The following is a 22,059-nucleotide window of genomic DNA, read 5'->3' as shown; positions in this document are numbered from 1 at the left end:
GGCAAGCTGCCTACCCGTGGTACCATCACTCCGGCCCCTGCCCTGGGTTTTAATCCGGAGAAGGGTGTAGTCTGGTGAACGGTGTCCAGTCCGGCCGGAGTTGCTTCCTGTTGCTTGGAGTGAGCCTCTATTAGACGCCATCCACATCGTTGGGGGCTTCCAATTTCCAAGGCGACTCGATTTTTGCTTCTTCACAGCCTAGATGTCGGTGAAGTTCCCCAGATGAGACCACCCCAAATTCCTAGAGTTGATATCCGAGAATGATGAGGAAGCTAATGAGAACTTCCAGGGGTTCTCCTGACCCCCTAACTCTACTCCTAGTGCGAGAGACCCCCTAACGTATTTGACCTCCTACCCCCTACCAGAAAAATATTACTCTGTGGCCCCCAACCCCAGTTGCATCTGAAGCTACTGCTGGGTCTCTGCGTCATTCCAGTCCCTCTGGGATGTGACAACAGCCACTGGGAGCCTGCCCAAATGGAAGAAGCACCGGGTCCCCCCCACTTTCCACCCCCAACACACACTTGCTGTGGAACCGAGGGGTCACTTATTTGAAGTAATCTAAACCTTGAACATTCATTTTTTTATTAACTCGGGATTTTTTGAACCACAGTGAAATACACAGTGGTTCATTACAAAGTTGTTCATGATCGGGTATTGGAAACCATTGGGTTGTCCTTGCTCCTGCCGCAGGGAGATTAGGTTTATTGAGTTACTCCCACAACAGTGCCCATGAGACACACCCAAGCCCATCGGGCACTAATAATCCTATATTGCTTTTCTCTTTCCTTTATGTCACTTGCATGGTTTATTTGGCCATGTTCTTTTTGTATCAACATAGGAAGACAGTTGATGCTATGCTCTTGTAATATGGGACTTACCGGATTCCAAATAATATCTATTGCTGGGCACCCATCATATTTACTTGACTTAAGGCTCAGTTGCCCTTAGTTCCTAACACACCCAAAAGGAGGTTCCTGACAAAGGGATTGGATGGATCCAGGGAAAGCTGTGAACTACTCTGGCATCAAAAGGGGACAAGCTAAGCACCATAAGTATAATAAGTTAAGAGCATGGTCATGGGACGAACTCTGTCATGACCCAAAAAAGAAGTAACTGAATAAGGACCCTGCTGGGATTAGGAAAGACTAACCTGGCCTGAGGACTGTGGTCTGGAATATATAGCGAGGTGTCCTCAGGAAGAGCCAAACTTTAAGCTTAATGTATCTCTTACTGTGTTCATACAAAATAACTAGAAATATTATAAGAAGTAAATTTACTCTGATTGTTTAGATGGACAACTAGCTGAAGAAAGGAGAAAGCAATACACCCTGGATGGAATCCCGCCCTTGAGTGGATCTCCTAGTAATCTGGAATGCTGAAACCTCAGATGAGATTTTGTCCTTGAGCTAATCTCCTAGAACTGCCCTTGAAGGAGTGGCCTTACCTCTGTTTGTTATGACAATGTTCAACCCACCTATGTGTACCCCATCCTTCATGATTTCTATATAACTATGCGGTAAGGGCCATGTGATCTCATCAACGGCCCAGATCCAGAGGCTGTAAAACAAAGCTCCCAGAAGAAAGTGACACAGTTTTTCCTGGACCTCTTATACTGTAGCCCCCTGATGTACCTAAAGCAGCACACATATGTTCAGTATTAACATACTTGCTTGTATTCTCTTATGTACTTAAAGGGCCCCAGGATGAAATCAACAACCTTTACACACTTCCCTCTTATTGTGCTGGGAAGATGCTTGCTGGTTGGGTGGGTGTTTGAATATCATCTGTAATGAACTATTATTCCCTCCGTCCCTCTTGGAGAGACCAGCAAGCTACCGAGAGTATCCCACCCACACGGCAGAGCCTGGCAAGCTACCCATGGTGTATTCAATATGCCAAAAACAGTAACAATAGCAGACCTCATTCCCTGACCCTGAAAGAGCTTGACCCTGAAAGAGCTCCCAGTACGGCAGCGTTTGGAAGGATGAGTAAAGAGAGGCTGCTAAAATCTCAGACAGGGACGAATGAAGACATTACTGGTGCCCTGTCGAGCAAATCGATGAGCAACAGGGACGACAGGTGATACAGGTGATGCTGTGAGGGGTAAGAGGCGACTTTAACTATGATGACTGCGAGTAAGACTAGGCGAGGACCGTGATGGGGACAAGGATGAGGGAACTATGATAACTGGGACTACGACCAAAACTACGACTATGATTGTGCTGTAAGGGAGAGATCGGACTGTGTTAGGGAGGAGAGAGAAATAAACTGACTACCGACAAGTCTGGGGCCCTGTTTCTCCACTCCCCGGTCCTTCATCCACCCTGGCTGTGGGCCGGCCAGGGAATGGCTCTCGGGCCCCGAATGCTCAAGTCCCAAGAGCCCATGCTTTTCTTTGAAGCTCACAATCGGGTTTCAGTCATGTAATGTTCCAACAGCCGCTTCACCAGTGCACATTTCCCACCACCAGCGACCCCAGTTTCCCTGCCGGCTACCCTGTGCCCCTTAGCCTGTCTCGACGGCAGGCACTCTCCTCTCTCTCTCTCTCTCTCTCTCTCTCTCTCTCTCTCTCTCTCTCTCTCTCTCTCTCTCTCTCTCTCTCTCTCTCTCTCTCTCCCTCTCTCTCTCCCCTCTCTCCCCCTCTCTCCCTCTCTTTCTTTCTCTCTCTCTCTCCCTCCCTCCCTCTCTCTTTCTCTCCCTCTCTCTTTCTCTGTCTCTCTTTCCCTCTCTCCCTCTTTCTCGCCATTATGGTTTGCAATACAGATGCTGAAAGGTTATCATGTATATTCTTTTGTCTCCTTTCAGTACTCAGTTCTTGTCCAGAGCTATCATGTCCAACTATCACTGTCACTTAAACACCTGCATTGCAACTTCGTCTTTTGCTGTTCCTGGTCTCATCCTTTAGCAGCTGGGTGGTTTCCTCCTGAGTGGGGGCTGGCTGGGGCAGGGCAGAAGCCAAACCAGGCTCAGGCTGTGGCTGACCCCCAGAGAGACAGCACGGGGTTAAGAAGCTTGCCTTGCATGTGGCCGTCCCTGGTGCCATCCCATACAATAGGGTGAGCCTCTGCAGCAGTGACCCCTGAGCCAGCAGTAAGCCAGAGACTCCACCGGATGTGACCCCTCCTTCTCTCCCCTCCTCCCTATGGCCCTTAGCCCTCCACTCCTCCCCAGGAAGAAGGTGCCCAGCTATGGTAGCTTTGAAGTGGCTAGAGAGGACAACTCCTTGGTACATCTGGTGTACTCTCATTGCTGCTGAAAGTTCGTGGAGATAAAGATTAACATTAAGAGTATTATCAGGGGGCTGGAGCAATAGCACAGACGGTAGGGCATTTGCCTTGCACGTGGCCGGCCCGAGTTTGATTCCCAGCATCCCGTATGGTCCCCTGAGCACCGCCAGGGGTGATTCCTGAGTGCAGAGCCAGGAGTGACCCCTAAGCATTGCCGGGTGTGACCCAAAAAGCAAAAAAAAAAAAAAAAAAAAAAAGAGTGTTATCAAAGGGCTGGGGCTGGAGTGATATAGCGTAAGTGGGTAGGGCGTTTGCCTTGCACACGGTTGAGCCGGGTTTGATTCCCAGCATCCCATATGGTCCCGGAACACCACCAGGAATAATTCCTGAGTGCAGAGCCAGGAGTAACCCCTGAGCATCGCCGGATGTGACCCCCCCCCCCTTTGTTCTATACTTCACTCCACCCGAGTCTCCACCCCCACTCCCAAGCTCGGGAGTTCTTTCCCTGAGATGCTGGGGTCCACTGAGGGGAATGGGGCAAGGACCATTTGTAGCTGAGAGTTCAGTATCCACTGTGAGGGCGCCCCAGACGGGGGCAGGTGAGACCCTTCCCCGTCCCAAAGGACCCAGCCCCAGTAGCCGAAAACCTCCAGAACCCACCCACCCTCCTGCTCACAGCTGCTCTCCACATGCCCCCACCGAGCCTCACCCACCAGTTAACCTCTCCCTGGACCACACAACACTTCATAGGACACACCCTACCCATAGTCCAAGAGTACCGCACCGCATTTGATGGGGTCCAAAGTAGGAGGCAATCAACCTTAGAGGGAAATATTATATTATTTTAGTTCTGTTTTGGGGCAGGGATTGGGGTTCGGGATGGAAACACCCGAAAAACTGTGGTGGGAAGGTTTAATGGCGGTGCAATTGATGTTTGAATATTAAATGCAATCGAATATTGTGAACCCATCCCCATCATCATCATCATCATCCCGTTGATCGTGGAATTTCTCGAGCGGTCTCAATAACGTCTCCATTTGTCCTAGCCCTGAGATTTTAGAAGCCTCTCTTTACTCGTCCTTTCCAGTGGTGCCGCATCGGAAGCTCTTTCAGGGTCAGGGGAATGAGACCCATCATTGCCACTGGTTTTGGCAGGTTTTTTTTTTTAATTTTATAAAGTAGTTTCATAAAATTAAAAAAAAAAGTATCTACTGTGAATCGGAATGCAGCCATGACAGACCAAAGTTCCCCCAAGACTACATTTCCCATCAGACGCCGTTCCCCCGCAGGACTACATTTCCCGTGAGGCCGCGCGGCGCGCGTGGCGCCCTGGGAGGCGTAGTCCTCGCGAGCATGGCGGCGCCCAGTTGGGGCGCGTTCGTTCGCGCCGAGTTGGGGCCGGGGCGGGGTTCGGGGCTTTAGGCAGTAAGTGGGGTCGGCGGCCGCGGAGTCCGGGGGGGGCCGTGGGGCGGGGGACGCGGTTGGAGGAGGGCGCGGTCGGGGGGCGCGGCGCCCCGGGGAGCTGAGCCCGGGCCGGCCGCGGACGCGCATCCCGGGGACCCCCGCCCGGGACCCGGGCCGGGTGGTCGCTGCCTCGGGGCGGCCGTCGCCGCGGGACCTGCTCCCCCGCGTGCGCCCCGCGCGCCCCGGCGAGGCCCGACGCCCCCCGCCCGGGCCCCGCCGTCGGTGCGGGCCCCCCGCCCAGCGCCCGGCGCGCCTCCCTCCCCCCCCCCCCGCCCCCGACCCTCCGAGGCAGGACCCGGGCCCTGCGGTCCCTGCGGTCTCCCGGCCCCGTTTGAGGCTCTGAAGTGTAGAATCTGGCGCCGGCGGTGTGAAAAGCTGAGATTTCACCGGGGCTTGGGCTTCCCCCCCACCCCACCCCACCCCGCCTTATCAGCTCTCAGCATCCGGGCTGGCCTCCCCCCACCCCATTAGCCCCCCGGGGGATGCCAGTGTGCCTTCTAGAAAACAGCTGCACCTTATTGCCAGCTAAACCCTGTGCACTGCAACAATGCCTTTAAAAAAAAAAAAAGAAAGAAAGAAAAAAAATTTTAAAAAGTCATTTGGGGCCAGATTGATAAGCGGCATATCGGGGCTGGATTCCCACGGCCCTATTTGGTAACCCTGATTCCCACCAGGAGTGATCCCAGAGCACAGAGCTAGGAGTAAGTCCTGAGCATCGCTAGGTGTGATCCGAAACCCCCTCTCCCCGGAAAGAAAGGCATTTGATTGTTTCAGTGTCCCTACGTGATAGATGTCACCTAGTATTATCTAGTATCAGGCTTGCGAGCAGAGGGTAAGTAACTGGCAGCCGGCTGGGTCTCAGCGCCTGTCGGCCCAAGTGACTCTACTTGTCTAGCAAGGACTGACCATGGTACTTGCAAGTGTCAAAGTCAGAGCTGGGGGGAGTGTATTCTAAAGATCGAAACATTGATATGTATCATGTCGTTCTTTTAAGGGGAGTCTTTAGTGTCACAATGTTTGGGGACCTGTTTGAAGAGGATTTTTCCAGTGTGTCAGATAATCAGTATGCAAAGGGGAAGAAGTCACAGACCCGAGCTCTGGAGCCTCCTGCCCCTAGAGAATCCACCAATTTAAGTGGAATCAGAAATCAGGGTGGAACCTGCTACCTCAATTCCCTTCTCCAGACTCTTCACTTCACACCTGAATTCAGAGGTATGCTGTGTCCCCGGGCCCTGGCTCCTAAGACTCTCCCCAATCCCGACACGTCAGCGGCTGGGGACGCGCAGGTGGCAGGTACCTGAGCGGGAGTCCTCTGGCCTGTTGGCTCTTGGTGATGCAGGACGGACTGGGAATTCTCTGTCCAGAGAAATGGGAAGTTTCAGTGACCTAAAATATATTCTGTGTTGGGGCCGGAGCGATAGCACAGCGGGGAGGGCGTTTGCCTTGCACGCGGCCAATCCAGGTTCGATCCCCGGCATCCCATAGGGTCCTCCAAGCACTGCCAGGAGTAATTCCTGAGTGCAGAGCCAGGAGTGACCCCTAAGCATCGCTGGGTGTGACCCGAAAAGCAAAAAAAGAAAATAATAAAATAAAACATATTCTGTGTCGTCACAGGAATGCGTAGTAACAACCAAACAGTTAGATGCTTTTTGCTTCTGGTTTGAAATGGAAGAAGCTGAGCCGGGAGTCCGGCCTTCGGTGTTGTTCACACCATTTGTGTTTTGAGGTTTTCACTTTTCTCCAAAATGATGAACATCTAAGCCAAAGTGGTTTTTTTACCCAAAGCGGTGAGGGCCTCACTGGTGGGATGTCTCATGATCCCATAGCTCAGAATTATTTCTCTGCTGTTAGGAAATCTAGAAAAATCTGACCGCCTGAGTCTTACCAAGTTATTAGGTAAAGAACTATGGTTGTTTGGTTTTTGTTTTTTGTTTTTTGTTTTTTGTTTTTTTTTTTTGCTTTTTTGGGTCACACCCGGCAACGCACAGGTGTTACTCTCTCTCTGCACTCAGGAATTACTCCTGGCGGTGCTCAGGGGATCATATGGGGTGCTGGGGATTGAACCCGAGTCGGCAAACGCCCTCCCCACTGTGCTGTTGCTCCAGCCCCGTACAGGACTATGTTACAAGGCACAGCGCCCCACTTAATTAGCCCCATTTCTGAAGCTCCCCTGCATGGACGTAGAAGAACCTTCTGGAAGCGTATCTGCCCCCAGTCCCACGTCCTGGTCACTGTATCTATCTGTCCTGGTCCCAGCTCTGCAGGGAAGACGAAGGTCTCTGCTTTGACCTCAGCGTGAGCATGCCTTGGCCTTCCCTTGGCACGGAAGGCCTCTGGTTCCGCAGTTCCGTTCTCCCCATGGCACCCCGGTCTGTGGACGGGCCAGCTGGGTCCAAGATCTCACCCCCCGCCCCACCAGTTTCGCAACCCTTCATGGCTTTTGCTCTTGGTTTCCAAGCTTGGGAAAACTTCCTACCTCAGGAGAGTTCAGTGAGTGCCATTATTCCCGGCCATTTTAAATTGTAGTTCCTCTTTGTTTTGATTTCCTCTCTCCACAGAAAGCTCTCCCTGGGGGCCAGAGAGCCAGGATAGTGGGTAAGGGGCTTGCCTTGCCCACGGCCTGCCTGGCTCCATCCCCATAGACACAGCGTATGGCCCCTTGAGCCCCGCCAGGAGTGATCCCTGAGCACAGAACCAGGAGTAAGCCCTGAGCACAGCCGGGTGTAGCCCCAAAACCAAAACAACAACCAAAAAAAAAAAAAAAATCTTCCTGTTTGCAGTTCATGATTCCACAGTTAGACAATTTCAGCATTAAGATGTGTATTTCTAGAGGGCTTGAAGCTTGACCAGGTTTTAATAGTTGAAGTTTCGGGCAGTTTGAAGTAGAAAATAGCTTCTAAAATAGACTGAGGAGGGGCAGAGCGATAGTACATCAGGTGGGGGGGTGGGGGGGGGCGTTTATCTTGCATGTGGCTGACCCAGGTTCAATCCCGGCATCCCATAAGATCCCCCAGATGGCCCTGAGCCTGCCAGGACAATTCCTGCATGCAGAGCCAGGAGTTAGCCCCGGGATATAGCCCCAGAACAGAAAAAGAAACTGAGGAAGGGAGGTGGAGGGGGCAGGCCTTGTAGCATTCTGTTGAGCAAGAATGCCTTATTTACCACATCATTGTCACAGATTTCTTAGCCCCCGCCCCTTTTTTTTGGGGGAGGCAAAAATATAGTGGGGTACAACCGTGAGATGAACTTACAGTTATAAGGCAGTGTTTGGACTGTTGTAGGTGGCAGACTCTTCTCAGTGCTGATTACCCTCCCCACCTCTCACCCCTGCACATGGTCTGCCCTGGGAGATAGCACTTGGCAGAGAACTAGGTGGGAAAATTCTGGATCTTTCTAGAATTTTTGTAAAGAGTGAGGCTAGACCGTGTTCCATGGGACCCTGGGTCCAGTGTGGGTGAGAGGCCTGGCCGAGACTGCCCCGGGCCTCGCGCGCCGTGTACCCTCTCTCCCCAGGCTGTGTTTCTCCTCCCCCCCCCCTTTCCTGCTGGAATTCAGAAGGAGAGGGACATTTCTTCACACTCATCCCTGGGGCAGGCTTTAGGGGGCGATGCCGTCCCCTCCCCACCTCCCTGGAGTCTAGGGTTTTCCTGGGGAGTTAGACGTTCCAGACGATTCCGCGAGGCCCTTGAAGGAGGTGGGAGTAGATGCTGGTTAACTCGGAAACGCTGGACACGGGCAGAGGCCATCACCGTCTGTCTGGGCAGCGACTCTCCCATCAGACACTCGCGCCCGAGGAGACATTCTCAGACCGGAGGTGGGAAGGGCTTGGACACGTCCCGTGACGGGGGCCACATTCTCTCCCCTGGTATCCCCTGCCCCGGCCCTCGGATGCCAGCAGAGACTTGGGGGCTTGTCGTACTCTGCCCCCGGGCGAGATGCTCCCGGAGCAGCCCTGCCATGCGGGTTCCCGGCCAGGCGCTCAGGCCCGCCACGAGCATCTCTCTCACTCTGTTGCCGGTTTTACTTTTTCTTTGTGTTGACTCGGAAACAGTTTTCTGAAGTGAAATAACATTCATCTCTCATCTCCATTTTTTTTTTTTATAGAAGCTTTATTTTCTCTCGGTCCGGAAGAACTTGGTTCTTTAGAAGATAAGGATAAGCCTGATGCAAAGGTATCAGAATTCCTTCTTGACAAGGGCGTGGGACTTGCGTTTATTAGTTTCGCTTTTTGAGAATTTAAGGAAATGATTTTCAGAGCCAGTATGAAGTTCCCTATAGAAACCAGTGATTTCATTAATTTCCCAAGTCTGGTCTTTATTTTCAGACGGTGGCCTGACACTGTCTTGCCTGTAATGAACGCTTCTAAGAAAGACTTCCTTTCCCTGGCCCCAGAGCAGGGGTCCGGCGGGTGGGATGTCTGCCTTGCACACGGCTGACCTGAGTGGACTTGCAGCGCTCCCGGTGGCCCCCCTGAACCTTGCCAGGAGTGAGCGTAAGCTCTGAGCCAGGAGTCGGCCTTGAGCACGGTTGGGTGCTCAGAGAATTCCCTCCTGGGTCTAATGCAGCTGAGGCCTCGCGGGCCCTGCTGCCCAGAGCTTCATTTGCAAATGCTTTGAACTGGCCTTGCTCCCCTCCCCCCAAAAAAAAAAAATTCCACTTCATGTGTTCATCTGTAGCAGACGAGAGACCAGTCTTCTTCCATTTTCTATTCTAGAAATAAATTGAGTAAGTACCTGGGTTACTGTCACTTCCACTCTAATCAGACCCGCCCCCTGGTGCCTGAGTATCCCTCAGAAGAGCTGGACCCTGGCTCAGCCTGCCCTTCCCCCTCGACCCCGGCTTCTCGCACTGCAGAGGGGCGAAGGGCCGGCTTTAGATTTTTTTTTTCCTTTTGGGTCACACCCAGCGATGCACAGGGGTTACTCCACTCTGCACTCAATTACTCCCGGCGGTGCTCAGGGGACCCTATGGGATGCTGGGAATCAAACCGTGGTCAGCCATGTGGAAGGCAAATGCCCTCCCCGCTGTGCTATCACTCCAGCCTCAGGCTTTTGATTTTTTAAAATCACGAGTCATAGAATAAAAACCAACAAACATGTAGATGCCAGACAAGCTCCAAAAGCCTTGTTCTCATTTGAGCTATTTTAATCCTGTCTGCAACCCCCGCGCCCCCGCCCTGAGGCTCAAGGGCCTGCGGTGAGGGTGAGGTGAGATGCAGGCAACCTCTGGGCCCCAGACGTCCAGAGCGATAGATCTGTGACCTCTAAGTTCCTCAGAACGACCCTCTGTGCCCGAGAGTGACTGGCTGGAGACCCAGCCCGCCACGCCCTGCTCCCAAGACGGGTCGTCCTACTGATCGGGCCACGCAGGGTAGGAAAGCCCAGAGAGTTGCAACTTGGGGTTGGATTAGGATGTTTTGTTTTGTTTTGTTTTGTTTTTTAATTCTTGAATTTGGTGAAATCCTGTTTTTTTTAAAAAAATCCAGCCTTTCGGCAAGGCCCGAGCGGGCAGGGGTGCGCCTCCTGCGGGGGGTGGGGGAGCGGCCGGGCCTCAGCCAGCGGCGTCTGCCTCGCCTGCAGGTCCGAGTCATCCCGCTGCAGCTGCAGAGGCTGTTCGCGCAGCTGCTGCTCCTGGACCAGGAGGCGGCGTCCACCGAGGACCTCACCGACAGCTTCGGCTGGACCGGCAGCGAGGTAGGAGGGCGGCCTGTCGGGGAGGGAGGGAGTGGCCTCCGCTCCGTGGGGGCCCAGGCGCCTGCTTCGGCGTGGGCTCCCCGTGAAGAATCGCAGCCAGGCCGTGTGTGCGGCCACGGGCCCCGCAGGAAACTCGGGCTCTAAGACTCGCGGGTGGAGGAGTGTCCGCTGGCGTGTCTGTCGTCTTTGCGCCCGCGTGCTGTGCTGTGTTTGAAGCGGGCCTGTGGGGGCACCTGCGGGGGCCACACGGCAGCCCCCTCCTCGCTGACATCTTCGCGCGCATCCCCGGCCTGCCAGCCTCCCACTCTCCTCGTGTTCTGCCTGTGTCCTCCTTGTCCGCTTCCCGTTTTTCCTGGGACCTGGGCATGGGGGGGCGGGGAGGGGCCGTGTGCGGATGGGCAAGCTCTGGCAGCAGCTAGCGAAGGAGCTTCCTGCCCGGGTGTGAGCCGGCAGCTGTTGGGAACCGAAGGCAGCCCGGCCTGCACGTGTCCATGGGGCAGCTCTGTTCTCGAGAGACAGACGGGGGCACGCGCGGGGAGGTCAGGAACCTGACCCCAGGGCTGGTCTCTAGCCTCGGCAGGGAACCTCGGCCCTGTGTCCCATGGCACCGGGGCGCGGCCCCCGGCAGTGGGTTTTGGCTTGAGGCGGGCGCTCGAGCGCATCCCCCGTTTTCTTCTTGCTCTCTGTGTTAGAACTTACACAGAGAGATGCCACGGCAGGGAGGGCACTTGCCTTGCACTGGCCAAGCCGGGTCCAATCCCTGGCACCCCAGATGGTTCCCCGAACCCTACCAGGAGTGCCTCAGGAGCATGGAGCCAGGAGTAAGCCCTGAGCACCCCACATCCAAGCAATAAGTAAATAAATAATAGAAATAACCTGTTTATTGACAGAGACTCAACGTTTCTCAAGATCCACCGTGGGCGGGGGCACTCAGCGTTCTCAGTGCCTTCACTCGGTTGTCCCGCTGTCCTTGTGGTCCGTGAGACGACATCCTCCCCCCGCCCCGCCCCTGGCCCCCCGGCTCCCCGCAGCCGCTCCCCTTCCCTCCTGCCCGAGTCTGCCTCCTGATGCGGCCCTTGCTTTTCTGGCTGTTTCTCAGGAACGGAATCTCACAGCTGTGGGGTCCTTGGGAACCTGCTCTGTCAGGGAGGACAGTGTCCGGGGGCCGGAGATACAGTGCGGGGCTGCGGGGCCCCCAGCCCAGCAGCACCGAGTATGGCCCCAGAGGGCCCGTGCTGATGGAGCGGTCAGTCCCAGTGCTCCTGCCACCCCTGTCCTCGGGCCTGTCGTGGACCCCTGGCCAGCTTGGCTGCATGTTGCTGAGAGTGACCCCTGGGCCCGAGTGCCGCCAGGCAGGCCCCCTCTCGGCCCCCAGGATAGTGTTTGCAAGATCCTTCCGTCTTGTCGCACACACCGGCGTCTCCTCCGCATCAGACACTCTAGGCTCTCAGCCTTGTCCTTGGCTTAGTGCAGCGTCCACTGAGATGCGGGTTTATGTATCTCAGAGCCATGCCAGCCTTCTTCACGTCCCGGTGGCCGCCTGCAGCTTGCCCTCCGGGACTGACCGGCAGAGGCGGGCAGGGTCTCTGTGGCACCTTCGCCAAGCAGCAAAACGTTTTGTTCAGAAACAGCCGGGAAGCGTCTGCGCGGTTCCTTTTCCATCCAAGCCTGTGATCCCGGAGGAAGCTGTTCCTCCGAGGTCTGGTATGTTCAAGGAAAAGATCACGAGTCCCACACCTCTCTCCAGGCCATCGATCCCTCATTGTACGAGCCTTCGATTAGGCGGTCTGAGGGGCTGCAAATAAAAGGAATGCGAGAAAAATTATTTTTCACGGAGGATCACAGGACTCGCCCAGCTCTTGTGACCAGCAGCGATCTCGCCTCCTTTTACTGGCTGTCTTAATGGAAACACGGCCAGTGAAGTTCAGCAGAGGGGGAAGAACCAAAACACGGCAAGGAGGTACAGGATGAGCATGTATCAAAGTGCACATTGTTTTGCCCTAGTTATGAGGCAAACAGTTACAGTATCCAGGAAGGAAAACATGGTCAGTTACAATGCCCTGGGGAGAAAAGATGGTCTAGCCCTGGGCTCCCTAGGTCCCCACCTCCTCCCCCCTGGGGTCTGTGACAAACAGGCAGGTGTTTCCCTCCGAAGGTTAGCCGGGCTGAGATAGGTGAGGGGGGAAGCTGCTGCTTTGCGCCGCGGGAACGGGGGGCCACAGAGGGTCAGTTTGGCCTTTTCCATGATCAGTCGGACTCGCAGGCTTAGGCTCGCCCACGTGGTGCAAAGTGGGGCCCTGGCCCTGCTTCCTGCTTGCAGGGCAGTGTCGAAGGACTCAGCTTCACGATCTGGGTGGGCACCAGCATCGGCCGTGCCCCTTACCTCCACCTGCACCCCGCAGCCACCTTCCGCGCAGCCTCCGTCCCGCCCTCTTCCGCTGCGCCTTCCACTGTGCCTCCGCCTTCCTGGTCAAGAGTCGCCCCGACCCCGCCGCAGGGCACGTTTCTCTGCCCCCGGCCTGACGGGCTTGCCGAGATGCTCCCGTCCGCCCTCCCGCCCCACTCCCGCCACCGCCCCGGGCTCTGCCCTCCTGCGCCTTCTTGGCTGCGGGGGCCTGTCTGCGCCGTAGTCCGGGGCGCACACCGCCCACTGCGGTGATGGTGTGTTTCAGCTGCTGGGGCTTGGTGGCCGAGCAGCACCTGAGCAGATGCGGCAGACTCAGCTCCGGCCGCTGGCCCCCGCGGCGGGCTCTCCTCGCCCCTGCCAGCTCGGAGGAGCTGCCCCGCGCCTGGCCGCTTCCCTGCTGCCCGTGTTCCTCCGGGCACGAGTGTCCCACCCGCTGCCCCCGAGTGCCCAGTGCCGCGGGCGCTGAGGGTCACTCATCCTGCTGCCGGGCTGGGACTCGCCTGTCCGGCGCTTTCTGACGGGCTGCGCTTGTGAGGTCTGAGGGACGAGCCCGGCGCCCACGTGACAGGTGACAGGTGACAGGTGCGGCTTGTCCCCAGGAGCTGAGGCAGCACGACGTGCAGGAGCTGAACCGGATCCTCTTCAGCGCGCTGGAGACGTCGCTGGTGGGGACCTCTGGCCACGACCTCATCAACCGTCTGTATCACGGGACCGTCATGAACCAGGTCGTCTGTAAGGAGTGCCAGAACGTCAGCGAGAGGCAGGTGAGCGTGCGAGCGCGTTTCCGGGACGCAGTGACGCTAGGGAGCGTTCCCTGTGTGCTAGCCAGGCTCAGGCAGCCGCTTGTAGTTCACATGTCTCCTCTCAAATAGAAGCCCGTCTCTCAAGCCGAGCAGGGATTGAACAGGGCGCAAGGCGCTTCCCTTGCTCCCGGCCAGCCCCAGTACGGTCTGCGGCCCCGCGTACGGTCCCCTGAGCACCGCCAGGAGTGACCCCGGGCTCAGAGCCAGCAGGAAGCCCGAGCACCGCTGGATGTGGACCCCAGCACCCACAAACTTAACTAAACTCTTTTCGGAAATAGATTGCAGGCAGCTTTGTAATGCTCCAAAATAAATTAAATTAAAATGTTAAAACTTTGGGCTGGAGAGATAGCACAGCGGGTAGGGCGTTTGCCTTACACGCAGCCGACCCGGGTTCAAATCCCAGCATCCCATATGGTCCCCTGAGCACGGCCAGGGGTAATTCCTGAGTGCAGAGCCAGGAGTAACCCCTATGCATCGCCAGGTGTGACCCAAAAAGCAAAAAAAAAAAAAAAAAAATGTTAAAACTTTTTAAAAGAACATAAAAACCTGGCAACTTTAGAAACAACTTTAGAACTTCAGTGTTATCTAATGTGACTGAAACTGATGTTCTTTTTTTTTTGTTGTTGTGTGTGTGTGTGTGTGTGTGTGTGTGTGTGTGTGTGTGTGTGTGTGTGTGTCACACCCGGCAATATACAGGATTACTCCTGGCAGTGCTCAGGGGACCATACGGAATGCTGGGAATTGAACCCGGGTCGGCCGCGTGCAAGGCAAACGCCCTCCCCATAGTGCTATCACTGTAGCCCCAATAGATGTTCTTTTAAGAGTAGAAGTAATCATTTATTGGATTACTAGTCCTAAACTACTTTACAAAATGACCCTGTTAAATTAATGAGATAAGATGTATCTGTAGCTGGTATAAATATTTCAGTGTCTTGTACTGATGGGTGCTTTCATTCTAATAAGTTTACTGTCTTGTCAAATCAACTGGAAGAGAATATAAAGAAACCTGAAGTAAACCATTACTTTAATAGCCAAAAATATAGAAAAAATAGGGGCTGGAGTGATAGCACAGCAGGTAGGGTGTTTGCCTTGCATGCGGCCAACCCAGGTTCGATTCCCAGCATCCCATATAGTTATCCGAGCACTACCAGGAGTGATTCCTGAGTACAGAGCCAGGTGTCAGGCCTGAGCATCACCAGGTGTGACCAAAAAAGAAAAAAAAAAGAAAAAGAAAATAGATTACAGGGATGTTTCTTTTTCTTTTTTTTTTTTTTTTTTTTTGCTTTTTGGGTCACACCTGGCGATGCTTAGGGGTTACTCCTGGCTTTGCACTCAGGAAATACTCCTGGCAGTGCTTGGGGGACCATATGGGATGCCGGGGATCAAACCCGGGTCGGCCGCGTGCAAGGCAAACGCCCTACCCGCTATGCTATCGCTCCGGCCCCAACAGGGATGTTTCTAAGCAGAGGGTTGTGAGGGAAGTCAATGTCATGTTTAGTGATTGGAATAGTATAAAGCTAATTAAGGAAATAGATTGCTCAGGAATATTTAAATAGACAAACATTTGTAATGAGGTACTAGCTTTACTTGATTTACTTGATTAATCCCCTTAGAAGGGTTCATTTATAGATGTGTGCTTAGGTTTAGCTATTACGTATGAATTCATTAAGCAGAATACACTGTATGCTTATAAAATTGGCAAAAATAAATTTAAGATGAAAAATATTATATATGTGTAAAGCTACTAATGATCCTATTTACTGCCCCGTTTAGTTCTATCTCATGGCACAGGTTACCCATTTAATTGAAGTAGAAATTAGAAATTGGTAATTTGTTCGTGTACATGTAATAATCTCCGCTTCCCCTACAGATTTAATAAAGTAGATGATATTATTGTTAAGCAATTGTCCTTTAAAAAAATATTTATTCTGGCAAGCGCTATACTCCTTAGTTTCCATGGAAATACCTTTTACTACGTATTGCCTGGCGAGGAGCAGGCAGTTACATCAGGGTTCAGCCCTGCCCTCTCTGTCTAGTCGAGCCCCAGTCCACCTGCTCTGCACGCCTCGGTCCAGATGTGTTTCCCGTGGTTCTTCTGGTGAAAAGTGTTTTTAAAGGTTTTTTGTTTTTTGCTTTTTGGGTCACACCCGGCGATGCACAGGGGTCACTCCTGGCTCTGAACTCAGGAATTATTCCTGGCGGTGCTCAGGGGGCCATATGGGATGCTGGGAATCAAACCCGGGTCAGCCACGTGCAAGGCAAACACCCTACCCGCTGTGCTATTGCTCCAGCCCCAGTGTTTTTAAATTTTATCCCCAGTACCCTCATAAACTTGTCCTTGGTATACTTCTTTCAAAGCACAAACGTTGATGGGTTTAGAGAAGAGTGTTTGGTGTTGGGAGTTTCAGCATCTGACGCGGAGGCCTGTAACTTCCAGGTACCCCAGTTCCGGGAGGTATGTCGCTGACGACTGCAGTAGCGGCACGAGTGGCTGCTGTGTCGGTGAGCCTCTGCGGAGCGGCTTTTCAGCCCGTGTTTGCTGCTCTGTTTCAGGAGGACTTCTTAGACCTGACAGTGGCGGTCAAGAACGTCTCCAGCCTGGAAGAGGCGCTCTGGAACATGTATGTGGAAGAGGAGGTCTTCGAGCACGACAACCTGTACCACTGTGGCGCCTGTGACAGGCTGGTCAGCGCGGCCAAGGTAGGGAAGTGCCTCGTGCCGGAGAGTCTGTCGGGGTCTGTCGTGGGAGGGCGGCTTGCCAGGGAGCGTCCCTGTGCTTCGTACTCAGCCCGAAGGCTGGGGGCTGGCGCCATCACAGCTGGGAGGGCGCTTGCCTTGCACACCACCGGCCCAGGTTCAGCCCCTGGCTCCCTCGCTGAGCACTCCTGATCCCTGAGCCCCCAGCCGGGAAAATAATTAAATGCGGCTGGCGACAGATGTTCGCCTAGTTCATAGTTATCAGCAGGTTGTTTACGGCAGAGAGCCTGGGCGGGCGAGGGAGGCGGCACCCAGCCACGCGCAGGGCTGGGGCTCTGTGCTCTGGAGGGGCCTTTTGTGGTGCAGGTATTTGAACCGGGCGTGGCGGGAAGCAGGGCAAGCAAGCGCCTCCACCCCTCTCCTGTGGCTCTGGCCCCTGCAGAGACCCCCCCCTCCCCGAGTCCTCGGCCACTCCCTCATTTGTCCTCCGTGTCCGAGTAGTCCTGCGCAGGGGGCTTCCTGCACACAGTGCTCCCAGCACCCCCGGAGGCTTTGCCGCCCGCCACTGCCATCCTTAGGGTCCCAGTGTCCCCGGCCCACCCCCGCTGGACGCAGCTCTGCACACCAGTCCCCACAGTCCCCGCGGCCTTGCCTCTGGACGCCTGTCAGCTCCTCACCCTGTTGCTTCACACCCCGCCGAGGAGCCTTTTTGCAAATTTTTCTTTATTTCAGGGGTGGTCCTGGGCAATTCTTAGCCAGCTGGGGGCCTGCAGCACTGGGGTCCGGGGCCCCCCGGGCTGTACCCACCCATGCCTGGGGACATTGTGGTGCCAGAAGTGGCCCTGCATGGGGTATCTGCTGGCCCCCAGTGCCCCTTTTTGTTTTTATTTGGGGGGGGGGTCTGGGGATGGGTCACTCCTGGCGGAGTGGGGTGCGCGTGCAGGGCCAGCACCTCCCTCCTGTAGTCTTGGCGGGCCTGTGTCCCGTTCAGCACGGCCCTGCCCCTGCTGAGGACCGAGACGAAGGCCGTGTTTGTGAAGGCACAGCCGTCGCGCAGGGTGGGGGTGTGCTGAGTGTCTCCCGGGCACGTGGCGGCGTCCCTCTGCGCCGAGCACCATCGCCAGCGGCCCGGGCACTGAGGACTCGGCCCCTGCAGAGGGAGGGAGGGCCCTGCACGCCAGCAGGGCGGAGCCGCATCCCTGCCCCTGGGGCCGCACGAGGCTGATTTAGGTAACCAGGCGGTGGATCCCGCCAGGAGTGAGCCCTGAGCACCGGTGGGTGTGACCCGGGACAGCAGCAGGAAAGGGTGCTCGCTGCTCGTGGCTAACTGTGTGTGGGGCCGGGATGCCGTTAGGGCAGAGGAGTCGGAGAAATCGGTGGCTTTTGTTTTTATTTTGGGGCCACCTCTGGGGGCACTCGGCACTTCCTGACTCAGTGTCACTGCACAAGTCCCTGGTTCCTGGGGCCAGGGGATCGGGGTTAGGGAACAAAGGAGGAAGGTCACGGCTCTGAGCGGCCGGAGTTGGACCGGAAATAGGTTCAGAAGACAAGGAGTGAGGCCCCCAGCCTGCTCCCCGGGTGTCAGCGCCGAGACCTCCAGCGGGGTCCTGGGGCCCGGGAGAGGACGCAGAGGGGCCCGACGTCGAGCCACACGGCCACCGTACACTGCCGGCTGTGGTCCTGGTGGCCCAGCAGGAACAGCAGGGTCCCGGCTTGGGCATGAGTGACAGTGCTGAGCCCCCGGGGATGCTCAGGGTGTCGGAGAACCACAGCGAGAGCCCTGGATTCTTCCCTGTAACTCGGCGGTGAAAAGATGCCCTTTTTCCCTTCTCTCCACAGTCGGCCAGGTTACGCAAGCTGCCGCCCTTCCTGACGGTTTCCTTGCTACGGTTCAGTTTTGACTTTGTCAAGTGCGAGCGCTACAAGGAGACCAGCTGTCACACCTTCCCCCTCCGGATCAACCTCAAGCCCTTTTGTGAACAGGTTCGAACGGCCTCGCTGGAAATTCTTTTGGGCTCGGAGCGGGTGCCTTCGCGCCGGCCTCGGCGCTGCTCCTGGTCAGGACACTAGGCCGCAGCAGTGTCCCCATACCTGCTCCTGGCGGCGACACACAAATGTCCTCACACTGTGCTGAAAGGCCATGTGTCCTTGGGGCGGCGGGCAGCGGACGGGGCTCTCCCTTGGCCGAGACTCACGGAGTTCTTTATCATCGTCTGCTCGAGTTGCCGCCTCTTTTTTTGTTTTGTTTTGTTTGTTATTAGATGTTTCCCCCTGAAACATCTTTGAAGTGAAAGCTTCAGAGCAAAATTAGAAATACTCTCCCATTAGGAAAATTGCCTTTAATACGTGTCTTGGTGCGTAGGTGCAGTAACGAATGGCACGTCTGGAAGTGAATTGGCAGTTGAGACTTTACAAGGCCAAATATGTGATGCTTAAAGACATCACATATCTGATGCTTTAAAGACAGCACCACTGGGAAGACGGTGACATAATCACTCTAACCCGGTGTGTGGCATAGTCAGGACGGATGTAGTAGTTCTTACTACGAGTCAGTCCTTCTGTGTTAAATCAGAACATTTATTAGCTAGTGGATTTTTCTGTGTAAACTTAATTTTTTTTTAATGTTCTTAAACTCAAATGGGCCTTCCTCTACCACAGTCTAATCACTGAGCCTTTTATTTTTATTGTACAAATTATTGTTTCAGTGTCACCTCTGAGCCTGTTAATTGGTGTGTGTAAAATTGGTTTTCTGATACAAGTTAATTTACTTGCCCCTCTCCTATGGGCTTCCAGAAAATTCTTGTGCTTCTATCAAAAGTCGTTTGTCACCTGATTCACATGCTGAAATAAGGAACACACTTATTTGTGTGCCTGTTTTTTAGGAATTCACATTGGCTGCACTGTTTGAAAATAGTGACAGCCCCCCCCACACACACACACACCCGTAACTCTTTTTGTTTGTTTTGGTTTTTTGGGTCACCCAGTGATGCTCAGGGGTTACTCCTGGCTCTGCACTTAGGAATCACTCCTGGCGGAGCTCAGGGGACCATATGGGATGCCGGGGATTGACCCTGGGTGGGCCGTGTGCAGGGCAAAGCCCTACCGCCGTGCTCTCGCTCCAGCCCTGCACACATCCGTCACTTTAACTCTCTGGACTTCTCACTTACCTTTGACCTGAGCCAGGCATTGAAAAGGTGCTGCCCGGGGCTGAAGGCGTAGTTCACATGTGCCTAGGGTGTGTGGGGTCCCGAGTTTGACTCCTGGGGCCTGTGACCAGCCCTCCCAGCACCACTGAGGGCAGCCCTGGGTCACCATCGGCCCCTCAGTTTCCACCAGCATAGTCCCCTACTTCCTGTGCAGTTACTCCGTCTCAGACACGCGGTGTCCAGTGACTCCACATGAGCACTCTCATGCAGAATACTGCAGTCTGAGGAGATTCTTTTTTTACGAAAAAGGGAAGAGCCTGTCCTTGAGGCCTAGGGGTAGACTAGCTGGGGGACAGAGTTCAGCAGCTCCAAAGCACGTTGATGCAGAAAGGGATGTAACAGATACATGAGAAACAGATGCTTTCTCTGGCTCAGAACTCCCAAACAAGGGGCCGGAGCGATAGCACAGCGGGGAGGGCGTTTGCCTTGCACGCGGCCGACCTGGGTTCGATCCCCGGCATCCCATATGGTCCTCCAAGCACCGCCAGGAGTAATTCCTGAGTGCAAAGCCAAGAGTAACCCCTGAGCATCGCTGGGTGTGACCCAAAAAGCAAAAAAAAAAAAAAAAAAAAAGAACTCCCAAACAAGAAGATGGTAATAAAACTCAGATACAGATACTTCATTATTTTATATCATAAGTAGATATTTCATTATCATACTGACTTACGTGATCTTTGCCCAGGTTCATAAAAATAGAATCTTGGGCCAGAGCGATAGCACGGTTCATAGGGCCTCTTGCCTTGTACACACTGACCGGGGCTTGATCCCCGACATCCCACATGCCCCCTACCCCCACCCCAAAGCACCGCCAGGAGTAGTTCCTGAGCACAGAGCCAGGAGTAAACCCTCAGCACCTCCAGGTGGACCCAAAAATACAGTCAAATCTTGTGGGAGGGTCTACATTTTCATGTTTAAAAGATGGAATTTAGTTGATGTGTGTTTAATCATTGATACTTCCCCATCTAAAAACTTTTAAAATTTAAAGTTGATTATTCAGGTTTATCTTACTAAGTGTGCTATCAAATAAAAAGAAACAGTCAAGTTTCCTGGTAAATTCAGTAGTTGGGATTCTTTTCTCTTGGGTTCTGTGTCTTCCTGTTTGTTTTCTGATGATGTTTATGGCTTTGTTTTTGGTTTTTTTTTTTTTTTTTTTGCAGAGTGAATTGGATGATGTAGAATATATATATGATCTCTTCTCGGTTATTATACACAAAGGTGGTTGCTATGGAGGACATTATCATGTGTATATTAAAGACGTAGATCATTTGGGAAATTGGCAATTGCAAGTAAGTGTAGAAACTAGAAGTACCTGTGCAATTTTCTGCTCCTGCCATTTTGATGAGAATTCTCTTTTGCTGCTTGTTGTGTGTTCACTTGAGAACCTTTTTCTAGGCACTGAGTGTTAATGCAGGTAGTTAAAAATTCTTTATTTCTAAATAATGTTGCACTTAATGAGCACGCCCTGTCTGTGCAGCGCAGCCTGTTGCTGCTTTGCTGCGTTTGGGCAGACATGCACATTCGCGCTCACACGCACGTCGGGGCACTTCTGTTCTTCCCCTGGGAATCAGACCGCTTTCCATTTTACAAAAGAGCTTCCTTGAAAACTCACCGGTAGTTCCAACGTTTCTCAAGCACACAGCTCCCCAGCATCCTGAGGCACAGAGCTTGCTAACGGGGCTCAGGTTCCAGGGGCTTTGCCGAGGGAATTTATAGTGTTTCTGAACGACTTTGTAGTCTGAGTTGGACAGCAAGGAAATGCAGGGGAGTGCCCCGACCTGAAGCAAGGGCTTCTCGGGCCAAGCTCACGGCGCTGTCAGCAGGCACAGCGGTCAGGATCGATTGGCTTGATAACCAAACCACCTGGTCAGAATTTGTAGGGTGTGGGCGTTTTGCCGGCCTTGGGACCTTTGCCTTACACCTGGCTGAACCCGGTTCAATCCCCAACACCTCAGGGTCCACCACACGCACCACCGGGTTTGCCCAGACCAGCAAGTTACGTGGCAAACACTGGAACTCATTGACTGTGTTTGCCTGCCGGCCGCCACGCCTTATGCTGGCTTGCAGGCGATGTCCGAGCAGGGAAGCAGTTCATCTTGGCTCATGGACACAGCGCCGCATTCGAACCCAGCTGTGCCTGCTCTAGTCTTATGAGCTTAGACAAAGATCACGTATGATAGGCATGTACAAGTGGTGGGGACTTTTCCATCTTCAGATCTCCATGAATCAGACGTTCCTGTTTCCTTAATTACCTTCCGAATGATTAATGACAGCCATGTTTTATTATTTTCCCCCTTAGGAAGAAAAAAACAAGCTAGATGTGAATTTGAAAGGTGAGTTCCAGGATGAAGAAGAGACTGCGGACCCGCTGAGGATTCTCAGAGACATTTTACTGGAGGTAGAGATGAAGGAGAAGGCTGATGTTTGTGCCCATATGTGTAGATTAGATAGATCCCTGAGTGCGTGAGGTTTAGTTGTCAATCTTACCCCTATTCTGTCTCCCCATACCCCCCCTTTTAGGAACTTTAGCATGTCTGTTAAAAGCTTTTTATTAGATTTAAT

General features: G+C 53.9%; 1 protein-coding gene across 4 annotated transcripts in view; it reads left to right on the top strand.

Moving 5' to 3' along the window:
- The first annotated feature begins 4,580 nt into the window (after positions 1–4,580).
- USP40 (ubiquitin specific peptidase 40) overlaps positions 4,581–22,059 on the top strand; it is a 52,843-nt gene continuing 35,364 nt past the window's right edge. The window contains exons 1-9 of one of the 4 annotated variants that reach the window (XM_055122788.1): positions 4,581–4,655; positions 5,689–5,906; positions 8,799–8,866; positions 10,274–10,387; positions 13,394–13,558; positions 16,151–16,297; positions 18,134–18,277; positions 20,658–20,786; positions 21,797–21,895. In XM_055122788.1, coding sequence (XP_054978763.1) covers positions 5,708–5,906; positions 8,799–8,866; positions 10,274–10,387; positions 13,394–13,558; positions 16,151–16,297; positions 18,134–18,277; positions 20,658–20,786; positions 21,797–21,895 — 1,065 coding nt within the window. In that variant the 5' untranslated portion in view covers positions 4,581–4,655; positions 5,689–5,707. Of the gene's footprint in view, positions 4,656–5,241; positions 5,907–8,798; positions 8,867–10,273; positions 10,388–13,393; positions 13,559–16,150; positions 16,298–18,133; positions 18,278–20,657; positions 20,787–21,796; positions 21,896–22,059 lie in introns of those variants that run through there. The other 3 variants (XR_008627395.1, XM_055122787.1, XM_055122789.1) reach the window with 3 other exon arrangements.

This window comes from Sorex araneus, chromosome X (genome assembly GCF_027595985.1).
Source record: "Sorex araneus isolate mSorAra2 chromosome X, mSorAra2.pri, whole genome shotgun sequence".
Lineage (NCBI taxonomy): Eukaryota > Metazoa > Chordata > Mammalia > Eulipotyphla > Soricidae > Sorex > Sorex araneus.
This window is presented reverse-complemented; position numbering and strand designations above follow the sequence as displayed.